General features: G+C 45.0%; 1 protein-coding gene, 1 long non-coding RNA gene and 2 pseudogenes across 12 annotated transcripts in view; 2 read left to right on the forward strand and 2 right to left on the reverse strand.

The window, feature by feature from the left end:
* Positions 1-16385, forward strand: part of LOC134909868 (uncharacterized) — an 81921-nt gene that overhangs the window by 43205 nt on the left and 22331 nt on the right. For 6 of the 7 annotated variants that reach the window (XR_010176050.1, XR_010176051.1, XR_010176053.1 and 3 more), the window contains 2 exons: positions 2524-2673; positions 3442-3527. This is a non-coding gene — a long non-coding RNA (uncharacterized LOC134909868). The remainder of the gene's footprint in view (positions 1-2523; positions 2674-3441; positions 3528-16385) is intronic. The other variant, XR_010176055.1, reaches the window with a different exon arrangement.
* Positions 4042-16385, reverse strand: part of ZUP1 (zinc finger containing ubiquitin peptidase 1) — a 211880-nt gene continuing 199536 nt past the window's right edge. For all 5 annotated transcript variants that reach the window (XM_063917196.1, XM_063917197.1, XM_063917193.1 and 2 more), the window contains exons 9-10: positions 5257-5477; positions 4042-4283 (exon numbers count right to left, since the gene is read on the reverse strand). In XM_063917196.1, coding sequence (XP_063773266.1) covers positions 4236-4283; positions 5257-5477 — 269 coding nt within the window. In that variant the 3' untranslated portion in view covers positions 4042-4235. The remainder of the gene's footprint in view (positions 4284-5256; positions 5478-16385) is intronic.
* On the reverse strand, positions 10405-10523 carry LOC134912025 (5S ribosomal RNA; annotated as a pseudogene).
* LOC134913853 (5S ribosomal RNA) lies at positions 12378-12496 on the forward strand (annotated as a pseudogene).

Here is a 16385-nt window from a genome sequence, read left to right on the forward strand (position 1 = left end):
ACATCGTTAATGCCCCCTCCCTCTTCTGAACATTTACAGACGAGGAAGGTCCTCGTTAATGACAGCTGCAGCATGGCTGTCGTTCCCTTCCCCCTCGGCATCGGCAAGTGTGTATGCACTTCACAAAACTGCTCTCAATGCCAGTTGGTTTGTCTTAATAGAGACAATTGCTCACAGTCTGTGATAGTACTTTGTCAGGCTCCAGTATCAAAGGCTCACAGTCACATATAATGTTGTGTTTTCACCAAACTGTCCCCAGGTGCCACGTTTATTTTTCATATATGGTTCTGTTGAAGTGTGTCTTTCCACATTATTCAGCTCATTAGTACACTGAGCCAAGAATCTACTAAGAGGTGCAGGCTTCTTAATTGCAGATCTCTGTTACCATCAGTGGAGGAATAAATTAACAGCACTGAGAGCTTCCCAAGGTACACAGATCTTCTGGCCGTCACCATTTTTCAGTCTTGTTGGATCACCTAGCCCTCCAATCCAGGGAATTCCATTCCAGGACCCGGGATCTCTCACTTCTAGTCAGCCTTTAGAGCAGTGCAGCCTCCTAGTGGGGAGACCGCACACACGGCCGGTAGCAGAGGAGGCAGTAGACAGCATGCAGCGGAAGGATTATGGGCTGCCAGTCTGGGGATCACAGCGATATAGCACCACGCTCTTTCCCCACAGGCCACCCACCAGCATAGTGCGGCAACTGGGCGGGATAGCAGCGGAAGATGCCGCCACTTGAGATACTGGGGCTCAGGATGGCAAACAGCGCTACACAAGATGGCAGGGCGGCCATGTGACCGGATCTCCCACGAGCCACCTCAGTGGGAAATGCCACCTTGGTGAGCCAGTCTCTTTTTCTTAATGCCTCCACAGGTGCCCAGAGATTTTCACCGGTCTGGCCCATTTAAGGCAGGACTTAAGCTACAGGATATAGTGTAAGGATAATATTTAGAGCCTGCAGCGCTAGCAGCCTACTCCGTTGCCGCTATAGCTCCATCCCCCATTCACAACCAGTAATTTTTAACCACAAAGTAAGGTACACTTTCAAGTGGCAAAGCAGAGATTACCACATTTTCAAAAGCATTGAACAAATTGCCATCATTCTGTTGATCTCGCCCAAAGTCCTGCAAAGACACACTCTCACCAATGGGGGACCAGTGTGTCTCAATTCTCACCTTCCCCATGCTGCTTACTGGCAAGAGAGGGCTTTACAGTAATACAGCCTTGGCCTCCAGTAGATCTCGACCCCTGGGTTAGCTCAGCCTCTGTCGGTCAATGTTATGCCAGGTAACCACCTCCAGTAACAGCGGAAGTCCCGACCCATGATCAGCGGATAAGGAGGCTTGGATGCTACTGTTGCTACCATTTTTATTGGGCATCCTATAATCACCACCAGCAAGTGCTCTCGTGGGCATTCTTCTATGTCTCCATGTATACAAAGCACCTGGTCAGACCCGAGAGGAACCAGGGTAGCTGAAATGATAGTCAGTGCACTGCCAGGGTCAACCAAGGCCCAAATATCCCAGCCTTCGATTGACTACAGGTTGTGCTGTTTTCCATGCGCTGCAATCCATCGGCTCACTCTGCTTTGGGAAGTCTCACCGTACATGCCCGGGCTCACCGCATTCAAAACATATGGCTGGAGGTGGGTTGTTTAGTCTAACAATGGGGACCCAAGTTCTGGGCTTAGGTACTGCCTGTTTCCCCTGCTTGGCTTTATTCAGTGTTCAGGTACTTCTCAATTACTACTGCAAACTCCTCAAAATGTCTGGGGGTCAGCATGCAGGGCTGTACACCATGGTCTAATACCCGTATATCATGGTCCAAGCAAAAATCTCTATTAAATCTCTACTATACGTGGAGCCGTATGCTTCTCTGGCTATAGTCACGCTTTACACAGTCTGGCTATTTTAGCCAGCAGAACTCTTGGAGGCTTAGATGGATTCAGCCGCCAATCATGAAACTCCTGGGCTTTACTGGGACCAGTCACACCAACATTGCTCAGTATGGTTTTCTTCAAACAAGAGTATGAGCTAGCTTCAGCTACAGTCAGGTCAGTAGAGTCTCACTGTGAGGCAATAAGAGGAAACAAACTTATTCAGTTTCCATGTGTGATAAGATAAAAAAAATGTGTGTTAAAAATAGCTGTCAATCAAAACACTGTGGATGCATGTTTAAATAATTAAATACTAAGGTAATAGTACTTGTATAAAGACCAATAGTAACCGTGTTATATATTATTTCTAAGTGAGGTCTCGTGTTATTGTCATCATATGGATGATGAGAAAAACAGGAGACCTCACTTAGAAATAAGATATAATATATAACACGGTTTCTATTGGTCTTTATACAAGTACTATTACCTTAGTATTTAATCATGCATCCACGGTGTTTTGATTGACAGCTATTTTTAACAAACTTTTTTTATCTTATCACACATGGAAATTGAATAAGTTTGTTTTCTCTTATTACTTTGTTGCCACAATGTATCACTGTTTATTTACTGCTTTGTTTACATTCCAGTGAATAGACGGGACGCGCCGGGCGGTTTGTTGATCGGTTGTCCGGCAACAGTGATGTCATCTTCTGCAGCCGGAAGTTAGTGCCGCCGGAGACGTCCCGCGCGCCACGCCCTCCTGGTCCACTTGGTGTGCATGTGTAAAGTATTTAAAGGTAAGTTTTGACTATGCAGTTTGCTTTATCACCACTTGTCCTTGACAAAAACACCCTGCGCAGTGTTTAAACGTTGGACTCAGATGTTGGCTCATCACTTATAAACACTTTTTATTCCTGAAGACCGTGGAGTGCCGCCTGCATTTGTTTCGTGCGAGCAGTGAGTTGCCTCTCACACCTACAAGTCATTCACATTTTATATGTATTTAAGGAGGGCACCCCAGCCACATTTTCCATACATGAGTGCCAACTGAACCGCACGTATATATATCTCTATCTATCTATTTGGTCCGGCACTCACATCTTTAAGGAGTCATCCACTGGGGTGCACTTCAGAGTGGCCACTTCCAGGTGGTCAGTCTAATTATAGAGAAAGGTCTACCTTACAATAGAAAAAAGTCACTCTCCAGGTTTGTATTTGATGCTGAGTTTTAGTTTTAATTTGTTAATGCATACAGGGTAGCCGACGTGACGTTTCGATTCCTTTAAGGAATCTTTATCAAGGCATCATAACATGTTTCACGTGCTTAATCCTGTAATATGTGTTCATCCTGCATGCTGCTTCCTACTTATATAGTGTGTATGATATCTATCTATCTATCTATCTATCTATCTATCTATCTATCTATGTGACGTGCGGTGGGGTGAGGCAGAGCCTTTCCTGTCATTCTAACATTTGTGCCAGAGTTTTTACTGTATAAAGTATATGAAAAATACAAAGAATATGTTTGAAAGATCTTCTTTGCATTATTCTAATCATTTTTATAGCCAAAACTCTGGAGTAAAAAGTCTACATTTTCGGCACATCTCTGATCAAAACGCCCAAAACCTGGATCTCCTATATGGTAATTAAGGTACTGTCTAGTCACAAATCCCATATTACAATTGCATCACTCTAGAACAATGATGGGGATCCTTTGGCACTCCAGCTGTTGTTGAACTACACATCCCAGCATCCCCTTCGACAGTTTTAGCATGGCCAAATAGCAAAACTGTAGCAGGGCATGCTGGGATGTGTAGTTCAACAGCTAGAGTGCCAAAGGTTTTCCATCACTGCTCTAGAACTTTGGAGTTAATATCCATTTAAGTGGCACAGATATATTAATGTTCAAAAGTTCCTATTCAGGGTATGTTGGGATCACCCCTTTCTCCTCAGGCTGCTTTTCTGTGTACAGTTTGGTGCGGCCTTAAATCATTTGTGACCTCATTTTCCTGAGAGGCAGTAGTAAAATAATATAAAAAATTATTTTGCCAGAATTTACCATCTTTGGCCTTAATCTCATCGTAAACAGACACTTCAGAGCAGTAAATTTAGAACGTATAATCAACAGCAGTACGGCAGGGAAGTGCAATCAAGTACAATAGAAGTAAGCAAATAAAATATTTTATTATACATGTAACAAGAAGTAAAAAAAAGTTAGCACTGTAAAAAAACACACACAAACATATTATATATATTTATGAATAGCTGTACAGTCATACATATATAAAATACAAAGTTCATAATCTAAAAATACATCCACAATATTTTGTATTGCTTGGCTGTAGGTTATCTAGTTTCTTCATGGAATCCTCTCAGCTCTGAAGACTTTTGACATTTGTAAACGAGCCTTCAAATAGAGAAACACATGTACTGTTTTAGAGTTGTACTGTACTATTTAGTCTTTAAATGATATATGAATGATGTTACCAATGTTATCATTTACAGTAAATTTGATAAGAATCTAAGGACCACACACTTATTTTGTTGTCATATTAATGACAGCATCATAGTGTTTCTAGAAGAGTATAATATTTCATATTTTTATACTATCCCAGATCCTAGTTTCCCTAGCGAAACACAAGTATAAGCATGTGCGGCAGGTACCAGGCAATTCTGTTTCACTGGTGGCCAAAAAAAATAAAATACATATTCTACAACATTTCCTCCTAATTTAATTTGTGGCAATGTCCATCTATCAGCTCACTAAACTTTCCTTTAACATCTAATATCTGTATGATTTATTAGAGAAAAGCAGCACGAACATACAAATAGTGAATAGTTGTTAACATTATGAGTGCTACAGTGGTTTGGTTTTCTTAATGTCGTTATTAGTGCAGAAGTTCTACATTACAATAAGAATGATGTAAAGAAAACATCGTGTGCGCCATTGATGTAACTACTGGTCCAAACTTAAACGAACAGCTGAGGTTTCTTAAAAGTTAGAAATTATTTTACTTTTCATCTGTGTAAAGGTTGCTGCGAAAGGACTTTACAAGCAATCATTCTGTGGTATCACCTAAGAGCCCAATTCAACTTTAAAACATGCAAAAGTACAAAGGTTATTTAAATCCTAGAATAAAATTTACAAGCATGATTGGTTAATCAACAACTCTTGTTTTTTACATTGCACAATTAGATATATTACAAGCTTTCTATTGCACAACTTCATTTTTGATTGTCGACTTAAACTTGTCCCAGCTGCCTAGGTCACCTGACGACAGAGCTGTACTGCTAGAAAGTCATATTATAAACCCACATTTAGCCACTTAACTGATGATTTTCCCTCCCCAGCAAAACTCAGAAACAAAATATATACTTACTGCTTTTTCTTCTGGGAGCAGAACTCCATCTGCTGCAACAATCTGGTACTGTTTATGTTTTAGGCTCCCTACGTATTTACGAAGATGTTTAAGAGCAGCACTGTCTATATTGCACTTTGTTAACCTCTGCATAGCTTCAGAAGGACATCCAGGGTCAAATATTAATAGACAGTAGGATTTGTTCTTCCTCTCTTCAATTCCCACAATTGTTCGGCTGTGACCTGCAGCAAACAAAATTGAAGAGATGTCTAGAATTGCAGTAAATCACACCCTTATACCAACATCTACTTTTAATGTTTCTGAAAAAGGGCTTCTTGAGTGGTAGCCATAGAACACATTTTAGTAGCCTACTGCAACATGACAATTGACACAGAGTTTATTTGTATAAAATTCAGCTGATTAACATTTCCATTAAATTATTTAACATAAGGGCACACTGTAAAATCTCTTCCTTGAAGTCCATCTGGGGGATACTGTTACTTCTGGGTTATAGGCACGATTCAGACCTGGACGCATCCAGGTGGCCTGCGAACACACGCACCGGCCCTTGTGCGCGAACAAAGGGGCCCTACTCACTCGGCGATGCGCCGCCGAGGTGCCCGACGGCCGATACGGCCGACGAGCAACCCGGCGGCGGGGGGGGCAGTGACGGGGGGAGTGAAGTTTCTTCACTCCCCCCGTCACCCGGCAGCATTGAAGTGCAGGCAAATATGGACGAGATCGTCCATATTGGCCTGCATGCACAGCCGACGGGAGATCAGCGATGAACGAGCGCGGGGCCGCGCATCGTTCATCGCTGGAGTCTCCACACTGAAAGATATGAACGAGTTCTCGTTCATTTATGAACGAGATCGTTCATATCTTTCAGTAAATCGGCTAGTGTGTAGGGCCTATTACACATTGCGTCCGCAATGTGATTGACAGAATTGGGCGATGCGGGGGAGTATTTATGGTGTTTAGAGAGCGGCGCCTGGAAAACGCCGGCAGGCCGGGACCATTTTCTTGGTGGCTGCGTGATGTCACACACAGTCACTTTGAAAGAAAACTGTCTGCTGACCGCTTGACAGGGTTCAACCTTAGATCTGATGACTCCGCAATCTAATTCTGGACGCATTGGGGGGCGGCCTCACACATGCTGGGCAGCCCCCAGTATGTGTAGAGATGAACGCAGAACTGCCTGCGTATGCAGCGATCCGCGTTCATATCTGAATAACCCCCCATGTGTAGTGAACGGAGGAGGCGGGCACTAACTAGTTTGAAAACAGGCTCCCACCCACTATATAAGCCCTACCCAGCCACCTAAACCTCAGTCTATGTTTAACAAAGCTGTAGGAGAACCCATGGAAAACTGAAAAACACCAGAAACTACAGGTAACATGGAATGAAAACAAACAATGGATGGATCCCAGCATCCCCCAGATGGACTTCAAAGAAGAGATATACATTGAGTAAAAAATTGTATTTCCTTTATCATCCATCTGAAGGATGCCATTACTTTTGGGAAATACCAAACCAAGGCAAATTAAGGTGGGGGGGGATGCCTCAGACCCATCTGTTTGAAGAATCTTTCGCCCTATGCTGGTGTCCTGAGCTCCAAAGGTATGGAAATGGTAAGTGTTTGTAAAGGGGTACACAGAAGACTAAGAAGCTGCTTGGCACAGCTGCTCTGCCGAAGCACCATGCCTCACAGCCCAGGAAGCTCTGGCCACACTAGTCCAGTAAGCCAGTACGCTTTAAATAAATGCGTAGTGCCCTTACCACATCCAGTAAGGAAGAAACCTCATTACCTGAAGCTTGTGGAAGGCTGATACCACTTTAATTTCCTCTGAAAGAGAATAAAGAGAACTGAAATCTGTCCCTTAAGTGAAGATAACCTGAACCCATAGCCAACCCATGCTGGAGAAAGGATCAAAGGCGAGCTACCTGGAATTTTTCCGGCTTGAACTTGTGTTGTTCACAGCATGCAATATAAATATCTTCCAAACTTGATAATATATTCTGGAAGTAACAGTTTGTGAAAACCCCTTGGCTTTCAAAATCTTGGATTCAAGAATCATGTCGTCAAAAGCCAAGCGAGGCAAATCAAGGTGACGGCCGTAAATTAACAGATCTGGATGAAGAGGTAGATGATAAGGAGCGTCTGCCAGCATGTTTTGAAGAATTACATACCAATGACTACGTGGCCAGTTCGGAGCCACCAGAATGTCTGCTCGTGCCACGGATTGAATTCTCTGAAGTACCCTTGTAATCAAACCAGTGGAGGGACTATGCACCTCAACTGGAAATTCCAAGGTGCTTTCAGGGCATCTACCAGGAATGTCTGGGTATCCCGGGACCGAGATTCGTATTTTGGGAGTTTCTTGTTGAGACAGGAGACCATTAGATCTATGTCTGGAAGCCCCATCTTGATAACTGCCTCTGCAAAGACTTCCTGATGCAACTTCCATTCCCCTGGGTCCAGCCTATGGCCACTTAAAAAGTCTGCATCCTAGTTGTCTACTCCTGGAATATAGATTGCCAAGATTGCTGGTACCCACTTTTCTGTCCAACTCAGGATGTGAGAGAGATTTCTCTCATTGCTCTCCAGCTGCGTGTGCCACCCTGTTTGTTTATATGTGCAACAGCTGTAGCACTGTCCGACTGAACACACACTGGAAAAGTCTTTAAATGGGATTCAGCCTGCATCAGTGCCAAGTGAATTTCCCTCAATTCCAGTATGTTGATGAGAAGGGAAATTTCCATGCTGGACCAAACCCCTTGTAGGTTCATGTCCACAACCACTGCACCCCAGCCTGTTAAGCTGTGGTGACAATTATCTAATCTGTTACCGACAACTTGTGACACTGGGTGTCGAATAGAAGTCTTAAAAACATCATACTTTGTGATGGCTTTAAATTTGATTTGGAAAAAATAAGACTTTAAACCTACCGGTAAATCGTTTTCTCCTAGTCCGTAGAGGATGCTGGAGACATGGGCACTACAAAGAACTTTAGAATGGGTGTGCACTGGCTCCTCCCTCTATGCCCCTCCTCCAGACCTCAGTTAGAGAAACTGTGCCCAGAGGAGACGGACAGTACGAGGAAAGGATTTTTGTTAATCTAAGGGCAAGATTCATTCCAGCCCACACCATCCAACCCGTATAACCTGGACTATACGCAACCAGTTAACAGTATGAACAAAACAGTATCAGCCAACGACTGATCTTAACTGTAACATAACCCTTATGTAAGCAACAACTATAAACAAGTCAAGCAGAAATATGTCCGCACTGGGACGGGCGCCCAGCATCCTCTACGGACTAGGACAAAAAGATTTACCGGTAGGTTTAAAATCTTATTTTCTCTTACGTCCTAGAGCATGCTGGGGACTCCGTAAGGACCATGGGGATTATACCAAAGCTCCAAAACGGGCGGGAGAGTGCGGATGACTCTGCAGCACCGATTGAGCAAACAAGAGTTCCTCATCAGCCAGGGTATCAAACTTGTAGAATTTTGCAAAAGTGTTTGAACCCGACCAAGTAGCCGCTCGGCAAAGCTGTAAAGCCGAGACGCCTCGGGCAGCCACCCAAGAAGAGCCCACCATCCTAGTGTAATGGGCCTTTACCGAATTTGGTAACGGCAATCCAGCCGTAGAATGAGCCTGCTGAATCGTGTTACAGATCCAGCGAGCAATAGTCTGCTTAGAAGCAGGAGCGCCAACCTTACTGGCTGCATACAGGACAAACAGTGCCTCTGTTTTCCTAACCCTAGCCGTCCTGGCTACATACATTTTTAAGGCCCTGACTACATCCAGGGACTTGGAATCCTCCAAGTCACCCGTAGCCACAGGCACCACAATAGGTTGGTTCATATGAAATGAAGAAACCACCTTAGGCAAAAATTGAGGACGAGTCCTCAACTCTGCTCTATCCACATGGAAAATCAAATAGGGGCTCTTGTGAGACAAGGCCGCCAATTCGGACACCCGTCTTGCAGATGCCACGGCCAACAACATGACCACCTTCCAAGTGAGAAATTTTAATTCAACCGTTTGAAGAGGTTCAAACCAGTGTGATTTTAGGAACTGTAACACCACGTTAAGGTCTCATGGTGCCACTGGGGGCACAAAAGGAGGCTGGATGTGTAGCACTCCCTTTACAAAAGTCTGAACTTCTGGGAGAGAAGACAATTCCTTCTGGAAGAATATAGATAGGGCCAAAATCTGTACCTTAATGGAGCCTAACTTTAGGCCCATATCCACACCTGTCTGTAGAAAGTGGAGAAAACGGCCCAGATGGAAATCCTCCGTAGGAGCATTCTTGGCTTCACACCAAGATACATACTTCCTCCAGATACGGTGATAATGTTTTGCCGTCACCTCCTTCCTAGCCTTTATCAGAGTAGGGATGACTTCCTCCGGAATACCTTTCCCAGCTAGGATTTGGTGTTCAACCGCCATGCCGTCAAACATAACCGCGGTAAGTCTTGGAATACGCAGGGCCCCTGCTGCAACAGGTCCTCCCTGAGAGGAAGAGGCCATGGATCTTCTGTGAGCATCTCCTGAAGGAGAGGTTTTTTGATCCTGCACCGACCTAGATTCAAAGTATGTACAAATATGGATGCCACAAAGTGGACAATAATGCTGAATAGTAGCAATACTGTCTGTCCGTGTGGCGGTGCGCCCGGAGTCAAAGAAAGGGGGAAATGTACATGTATAGAAGAAAAAGTATGACTCTTGTTTGGGCGCACTCTTGTGTTTAACTATCTGTTAATTGATAAGTCAAATATTTGAGGAGTAATACCAGTACAATTTTTATTTCTACTCTTTAGAGTACATGGGGGTTAAACACGACAGGTTGGAGATGGGGTAGGTATGGATAGGTCAACTGGAGGCAACGGTCTCACAATAGGATGTTCAGATCTTAATTATTCCTGGATAATTGCATGTCGGAAGTTAGCTACATATTAAGCTACTTCCCTCTGCCCAAGATCTGTACAAACTGTGTTTGTATTAATACAGCCCTAATTGGGTTACAATCGTGAAGTGGGAGAGCCCATACACTTGGTAACACTTCTAAACAATGAACTCCGTAATGAGTAAAAAGAAGTAAGAAAAAAAGGGTATGAATGGTGATACTGCTGTTGGTATTTGTCTACAGGGAGGGGAGTTTTCCTACTTCACTGGGTATTCCCTAGTGGTCGCCCGTCTAGGTACTGACCCAGCCCACCTGCGTTTAGCTTCCAAGATCGGACGAGATTGGGCGTGAACGTAGGGGTATGGTCGTAGGAAAGTTCAAACCTATAGTACCAATGAGAGTGCACCGAAATAGGAGGATTGATTCCTCCTTGGAAAAAAGAATGCTAGAAATGCGTACTGAGAAAGGAGAAAAGTAAAGTACCAGGAAAGTGAACAGGTGTGAATCTGCTGTCCACGTTAGACCGAGGAAGCGTATCTCCTGCGGGGACACGCTCCTCTGAATCGTGGATGAGAGTTCACAGAAGAAAGATCAGTAGGAAGAGATATAAGTATGATTCTAGGATGGGAGAAGGAAAAGGCAAAAGGAGGATTGTTAACACATTAACTGTAGGTCCCTGGGGGTTACCTCAGATGTATGATTACTGCCAATTCCTGGTCCAAAGATACAACACAATGACAGGTGTTGAAAAGCAAATATCCACCAGAGATGGAAAAAAATAATTTAGGAATGGTGTCACAATGAAATATATGTATCTCGTTGGTAGTGCACTTTGGATTTATATAGCAGTAAATAGTTTGATAGACAAATTTATGTTGTGCACCAGAACCTTAGATTTCACAGGTGATATGGGCAGAATGTCCCATGTCAGGACAGATCTTAATTTTTGGCACAGGGCTATACCTGAGGCAAAGGAAAGAAATACCCCTGTACACTTCTCTCAATAGTGAGAGAACTTCACGAGAGCATGCAATACACAATTTGAGATTTACCAAGGGCAGAGTACATGCAGGATCACACCGCACCTATCCTATTTACACTTGGGTGTGAGAGATAAGTGTAGCACATTGTATTAGGGCTGGAAGCACCAGCAATAAAGCTTAGAGCAATTTCTGCACTGTAGCAAGGGTGCTTAATCTTAGCAATAGAAATGGTACAACAATGATCTACATCACCACTCCAAGTGTCAGACAGGTCGGGTGCTCCCTGGGAGCTGTTCAGGATGGAAGCGAACAAGCCCGAGACCGGGTGAAACGCGTTTTCCTGCATTCCTGCAAGCACCCGACCTGTCTGACACTTGGAGTGGTGATGTAGATCATTGTTGTACCATTTCTATTGCTAAGATTAAGCACCCTTGCTACAGTGCAGAAATTGCTCTAAGCTTTATTGCTGGTGCTTCCAGCCCTAATACAATGTGCTACACTTATCTCTCACACCCAAGTGTAAATAGGATAGGTGCGGTGTGATCCTGCATGTACTCTGCCCTTGGTAAATCTCAAATTGTGTATTGCATGCTCTCGTGAAGTTCTCTCACTATTGAGAGAAGTGTACAGGGGTATTTCTTTCCTTTGCCTCAGGTATAGCCCTGTGCCAAAAATTAAGATCTGTCCTGATATGGGACATTCTGCCCATATCACCTGTGAAATCTAAGGTTCTGGTGCACAACATAAATTCGTCTATCAAACTATTTACTGCTATATAAATCCAAAGTGCACTACCAACGAGATACATATATTTAATTGTGACACCATTCCTAAATTATTTTTTTCCATCTCTGGTGGATATTTGCTTGTCAACACCTGTCATTGTGTTGTATCTTTGGACCAGGAATTGGCAGTAATCATACATCTGAGGTAACCCCCAGGGACCTACAGTTAATGTGTTAACAATCCTCCTTTTGCCTTTTCCTTCTCCCATCCTAGAATCATACTTATATCTCTTCCTACTGATCTTTCTTCTGTGAACTCTCATCCACGATTCAGAGGAGCGTGCCCCCGCAGGAGATACGCTTCCTCGGTCTAACGTGGACAGCAGATTCACACCTGTTCACTTTCCTGGTACTTTACTTTTCTCCTTTCTCAGTACGCATTTCTAGCATTCTTTTTTCCAAGGAGGAATCAATCCTCCTATTTCGGTGCACTCTCACTGGTACTATAGGTTTGAACTTTCCTACGACCATACCCCTACGTTCACGCCCAATCTCGTCCGATCTTGGAAGTTAAACGCAGGTGGGCTGGGTCAGTACCTAGACGGGCGACCACTAGGGAATACCCAGTGAAGTAGGAAAACTCCCCTCCCTGTAGACAAATACCAACAGCAGTATCACCATTCATACCTTTTTTTCTTACTTCTTTTTACTCATTACGGAGTTCATTGTTTAGAAGTGTTACCAAGTGTATGGGCTCTCCCACTTCACGATTGTAACCCAATTAGGGCTGTATTAATACAAACACAGTTTGTACAGATCTTGGGCAGAGGGAAGTAGCTTAATATGTAGCTAACTTCCGACATGCAATTATCCAGGAATAATTAAGATCTGAACATCCTATTGTGAGACCGTTGCCTCCAGTTGACCTATCTATACCTACCCCATCTCCAACCTGTCGTGTTTAACCCCCATGTACTCTAAAGAGTAGAAATAAAAATTGTACTGGTATTACTCCTCAAATATTTGACTTATCAATTAACAGATAGTTAACACAAGAGTGCGCCCAAACAAGAGTCATACTTTTTCTTCTATACATGAGCATCTTCTGAATACCAGGCCCTTCGCGTCCAATCTGGAACAATGAGTATTGTCTGCACTCTTTTTTGTCTTATGATTCTCAATATTTTTGAGATGAGAGGAAGAGGAGTGAACACATAGACCGACTGAAACACCCATGGTGGCACCAGGGTGTCTACTGCTACTGCCTGAGGGTCCCTTGACCTGGCACAATACCTCCGAAGCTTCTTGTTGAGGCATGATGCCATCATGTCTATTTGAGGAAGTCCCCAAAGCCTTGTTATCTCTGCAAAAACTTCTTGATGAAGTCCCCACTCTCCTGGATGGAGATCGTGTCTGCTGAGGAAGTCTGCTTCCCAGTTGTCCACTCCCAGAATGAAGACTGCTGACAGAGCGCTTACGTGATTTTCCGCCCAGCAAAGAATCCTGGTGGCTTCCGCTATTGCCACTCTGCTCCTTGTCCCGCCTTGGCGGTTTACATGAGCCACGGCTGTGACGTTGTCTGATTGAATCAGAACCGATAGGTCACGAAGAAGACTCTCCGCTTGTCGTAAGCCGTTGTATATGGCCCTCAATTCCAGTACGTTGCTGTGTAGACAAGCCTCTTGGCTTGACCACAGTCCCTGAAAATTTCTTCCTTGTGTGACTGCTCCCCCTCCTCGGAGGCTCGCGTCCGTGGTCACCAGAACCCAGTCTTGAATGCCGAACCTGCGACCCTCTAGAAGGTGAGCACTCTGCAGCCACCACAGGAGAGACACCCTGGCCCTGGGGGACAGACTTATTTTCTGATGTATTTGTAGATGGGACCCCGACCACTTGTCCAGAAGGTCCCACTGAAATGTCCTCGCATGGAACCTGCCGAAGGGGATGGCCTCGTAGGCCGCCACCATTTTTCCCAGAACTCGAGTGCATTGATGCACTGACACTCTTTTTGGTTTTAGCAGGTCTCTGACCATGTTCTGGAGTTCCTGAGCTTTTTCCATTGGGAGAAAAACCCTCTTCTGTTCCGTGTCCAGAATCATGCCTAGGAATGATAGCCGAGTCGTTGGAATCAATTGTGACTTTGGTAGATTTAGAATCCAACCGTGCTGTTGCAGCACTCTCAGGGAGAGCGACACGTTTTTCAGCAATTAATCTCTCGATCTCGCTTTTATCAGGAGATCGTCCAAGTACGGATTAATTGCGACTCCCTGCCATTACCTTGGTGAAAATCCTCGGGGCCGTGGAAAGCCCAAACGGCAACGTCTGAAACTGGTAATGACAGTCCTGTACAGCGAATCTCAGGTACGCCTGATGAGGAGGATATATGGGGACATGAAGGTATGCATCCTTTTTGTCCAGTGACACCATAAAATCCCCCCCCCCTTCTAGGCTGGAGATCACTGCCCGGAGCGATTCCATCTTGAATTTGAATTTTTTCAAGTACAGGTTTAGGGATTTTAGATTCAGAATGGGTCTGACCGAGCCATCCGGTTTCGGGACCACAAACAGGGTTGAATAGTACCCTTTCCCCTGTTGGACTTGGGGAACCTTGATAATCACTTGCTGTTGACACAGCTTTTGAATTGCAGCTAACACTATTTCCCTCTCTGGGGGAGAAGCTGGCAAAGCCGACTTGAAAAATCGGCGAGGAGGCACCTCTTCGAATTCCAGTTTGTAGCCTTGTGATACGATTTCCATCGCCCAAGGATCCACGTCTGACAGAACCCAGACCTGGCTGAAGAGTCGAAGATGTGCCCCCACCGGTGCGGACTCCGTCAGTGGAGCCCCAGCATCATGCGGTGGATTTAGTAGAAGCCGGGGAGGACTTCTGCTCCTGGGAACTAGCCGTAGCAGGCATTCTTTTCCCTCTACCCTTACCTCTTGCGAGGAAGGAAGAGCCCCGACCTCTTCTGGACTTATGCGGCCGAAAGGACTGCATCTGATATTGTGGAGTTTTCTTTTGCTGTGGGGGAACATAAGGCAAAAAGTAGATTTACCCGCGGTAGCGGTGGAAACCAGGTCCGCTAGACCTTCCCCAAATAAAACCTCACCCTTGTAAGGTAAAACCTCCATATGCCTCTTTGAGTCGGCATCACCCGTCCATTGGCGGGTCCACAGGGCTCGCCTAGCCGCAATCGCCATGGCGTTGGCTCTCGAACCTAGCAGCCCAACGTCTCTCTGAGCGTCTCTCATATATAAGACTGCGTCTTTAATGTGACCCAAGGTCAATAAAATGGTATCCCTATCTAGGGTGTCAATGTCAGCTGACAAGGTATCTATCCAAGCTGCTACAGCGCTACAAACCCAAGCCAATGCTATTACCGGTCTGAGTAAAGCACCCGTACGTGTATAAATAGATTTTAAGGTAGTTTCCTGTCTGCGATCAGCAGGATCCTTGAGCGCTGCAGTGTCTGGAGACGGTAGCGCCACCTTCTTGGACAAGCGCGTTAAAGCCTTGTCCACCCTGGGCGAGGATTCCCACCGTACCCTGTCCTGTGCAGGGAAAGGATATGCCATAAGAATCCTCTTGGGAATCTGCAGCTTTTTGTCCGGAGTTTCCTAAGCCTTTTCAAATAACGCATTCAGCTCATGAGATGGGGGAAAGGTTACCTCAGGTTTCTTTTCCTTAAACAGGTGTACCCTCGTGTCAGGGACAGAGGGGTCATCTGTGATATGCAAAACATCTTTTATTGCAATAATCATATAATGAATACTTTTTGCCACCCTTGGGTGTAATCTTGCATCATCGTAGTCGACACTGGAGTCAGAATCCGTGTCGGTATCAGTGTCTGCTATTTGGGATAGGGGACGTTTTTGAGACCCTGAAGGGCCCTGTGACACAGTCAAAGCCATGGATTGACTCCCTGCTTTTTTCCATGGACTGTGCTTTGTCCATCCATTTATGTAATAAGGTCACATTTGCATTTACAACATTCCACATGTCCAATAGCGGCGGGCTACGGTCACGCTCAATTTTGTAATACTGGCGGGGGATTATAATATATACTGCCTCCGCAGCCTATATATGCCTGGTAGCCAGTCCTAGAGGTTTATTATTGCTGCCCAGGGCGCCCCCCCTGCGCCCTGCACCCATAAGTGCCTGCCGTGTGTGTTGTGTGTGGGAGCAATGGCACTCTTTTGCCGCCTTTGAAGTCTTCTTTCTTCTTATAATCACCCGGAATCTATCTTCCAGCTCTGTGAGGAGGACGGCGGCGCGGCTCTGGGACGAACGGCGAGGGGAGACCTGCGTTCCGACTCCCTCTGGAGCTAATGGTGTCCAGTAGCCTAAGAAGCAGAGCCTATCATTTAAGTAGGTCTGCTCCTCTCTCCTCAGTCCCACGATGCAGGGAGCCTGTTGCTCCCTGAAAATAAAAAACCTAACAAAATTATTTTTCAGAGAAACTCAGGAGAGCTCCCCTGTAATGCACCCAGTCTCCTCTGGGCACAGGATCTAACTGGGGTCTGGAG

This window comes from Pseudophryne corroboree, chromosome 4 (genome assembly GCF_028390025.1).
Source record: "Pseudophryne corroboree isolate aPseCor3 chromosome 4, aPseCor3.hap2, whole genome shotgun sequence".
NCBI classification, from domain to species: Eukaryota; Metazoa; Chordata; class Amphibia; order Anura; family Myobatrachidae; genus Pseudophryne; species Pseudophryne corroboree.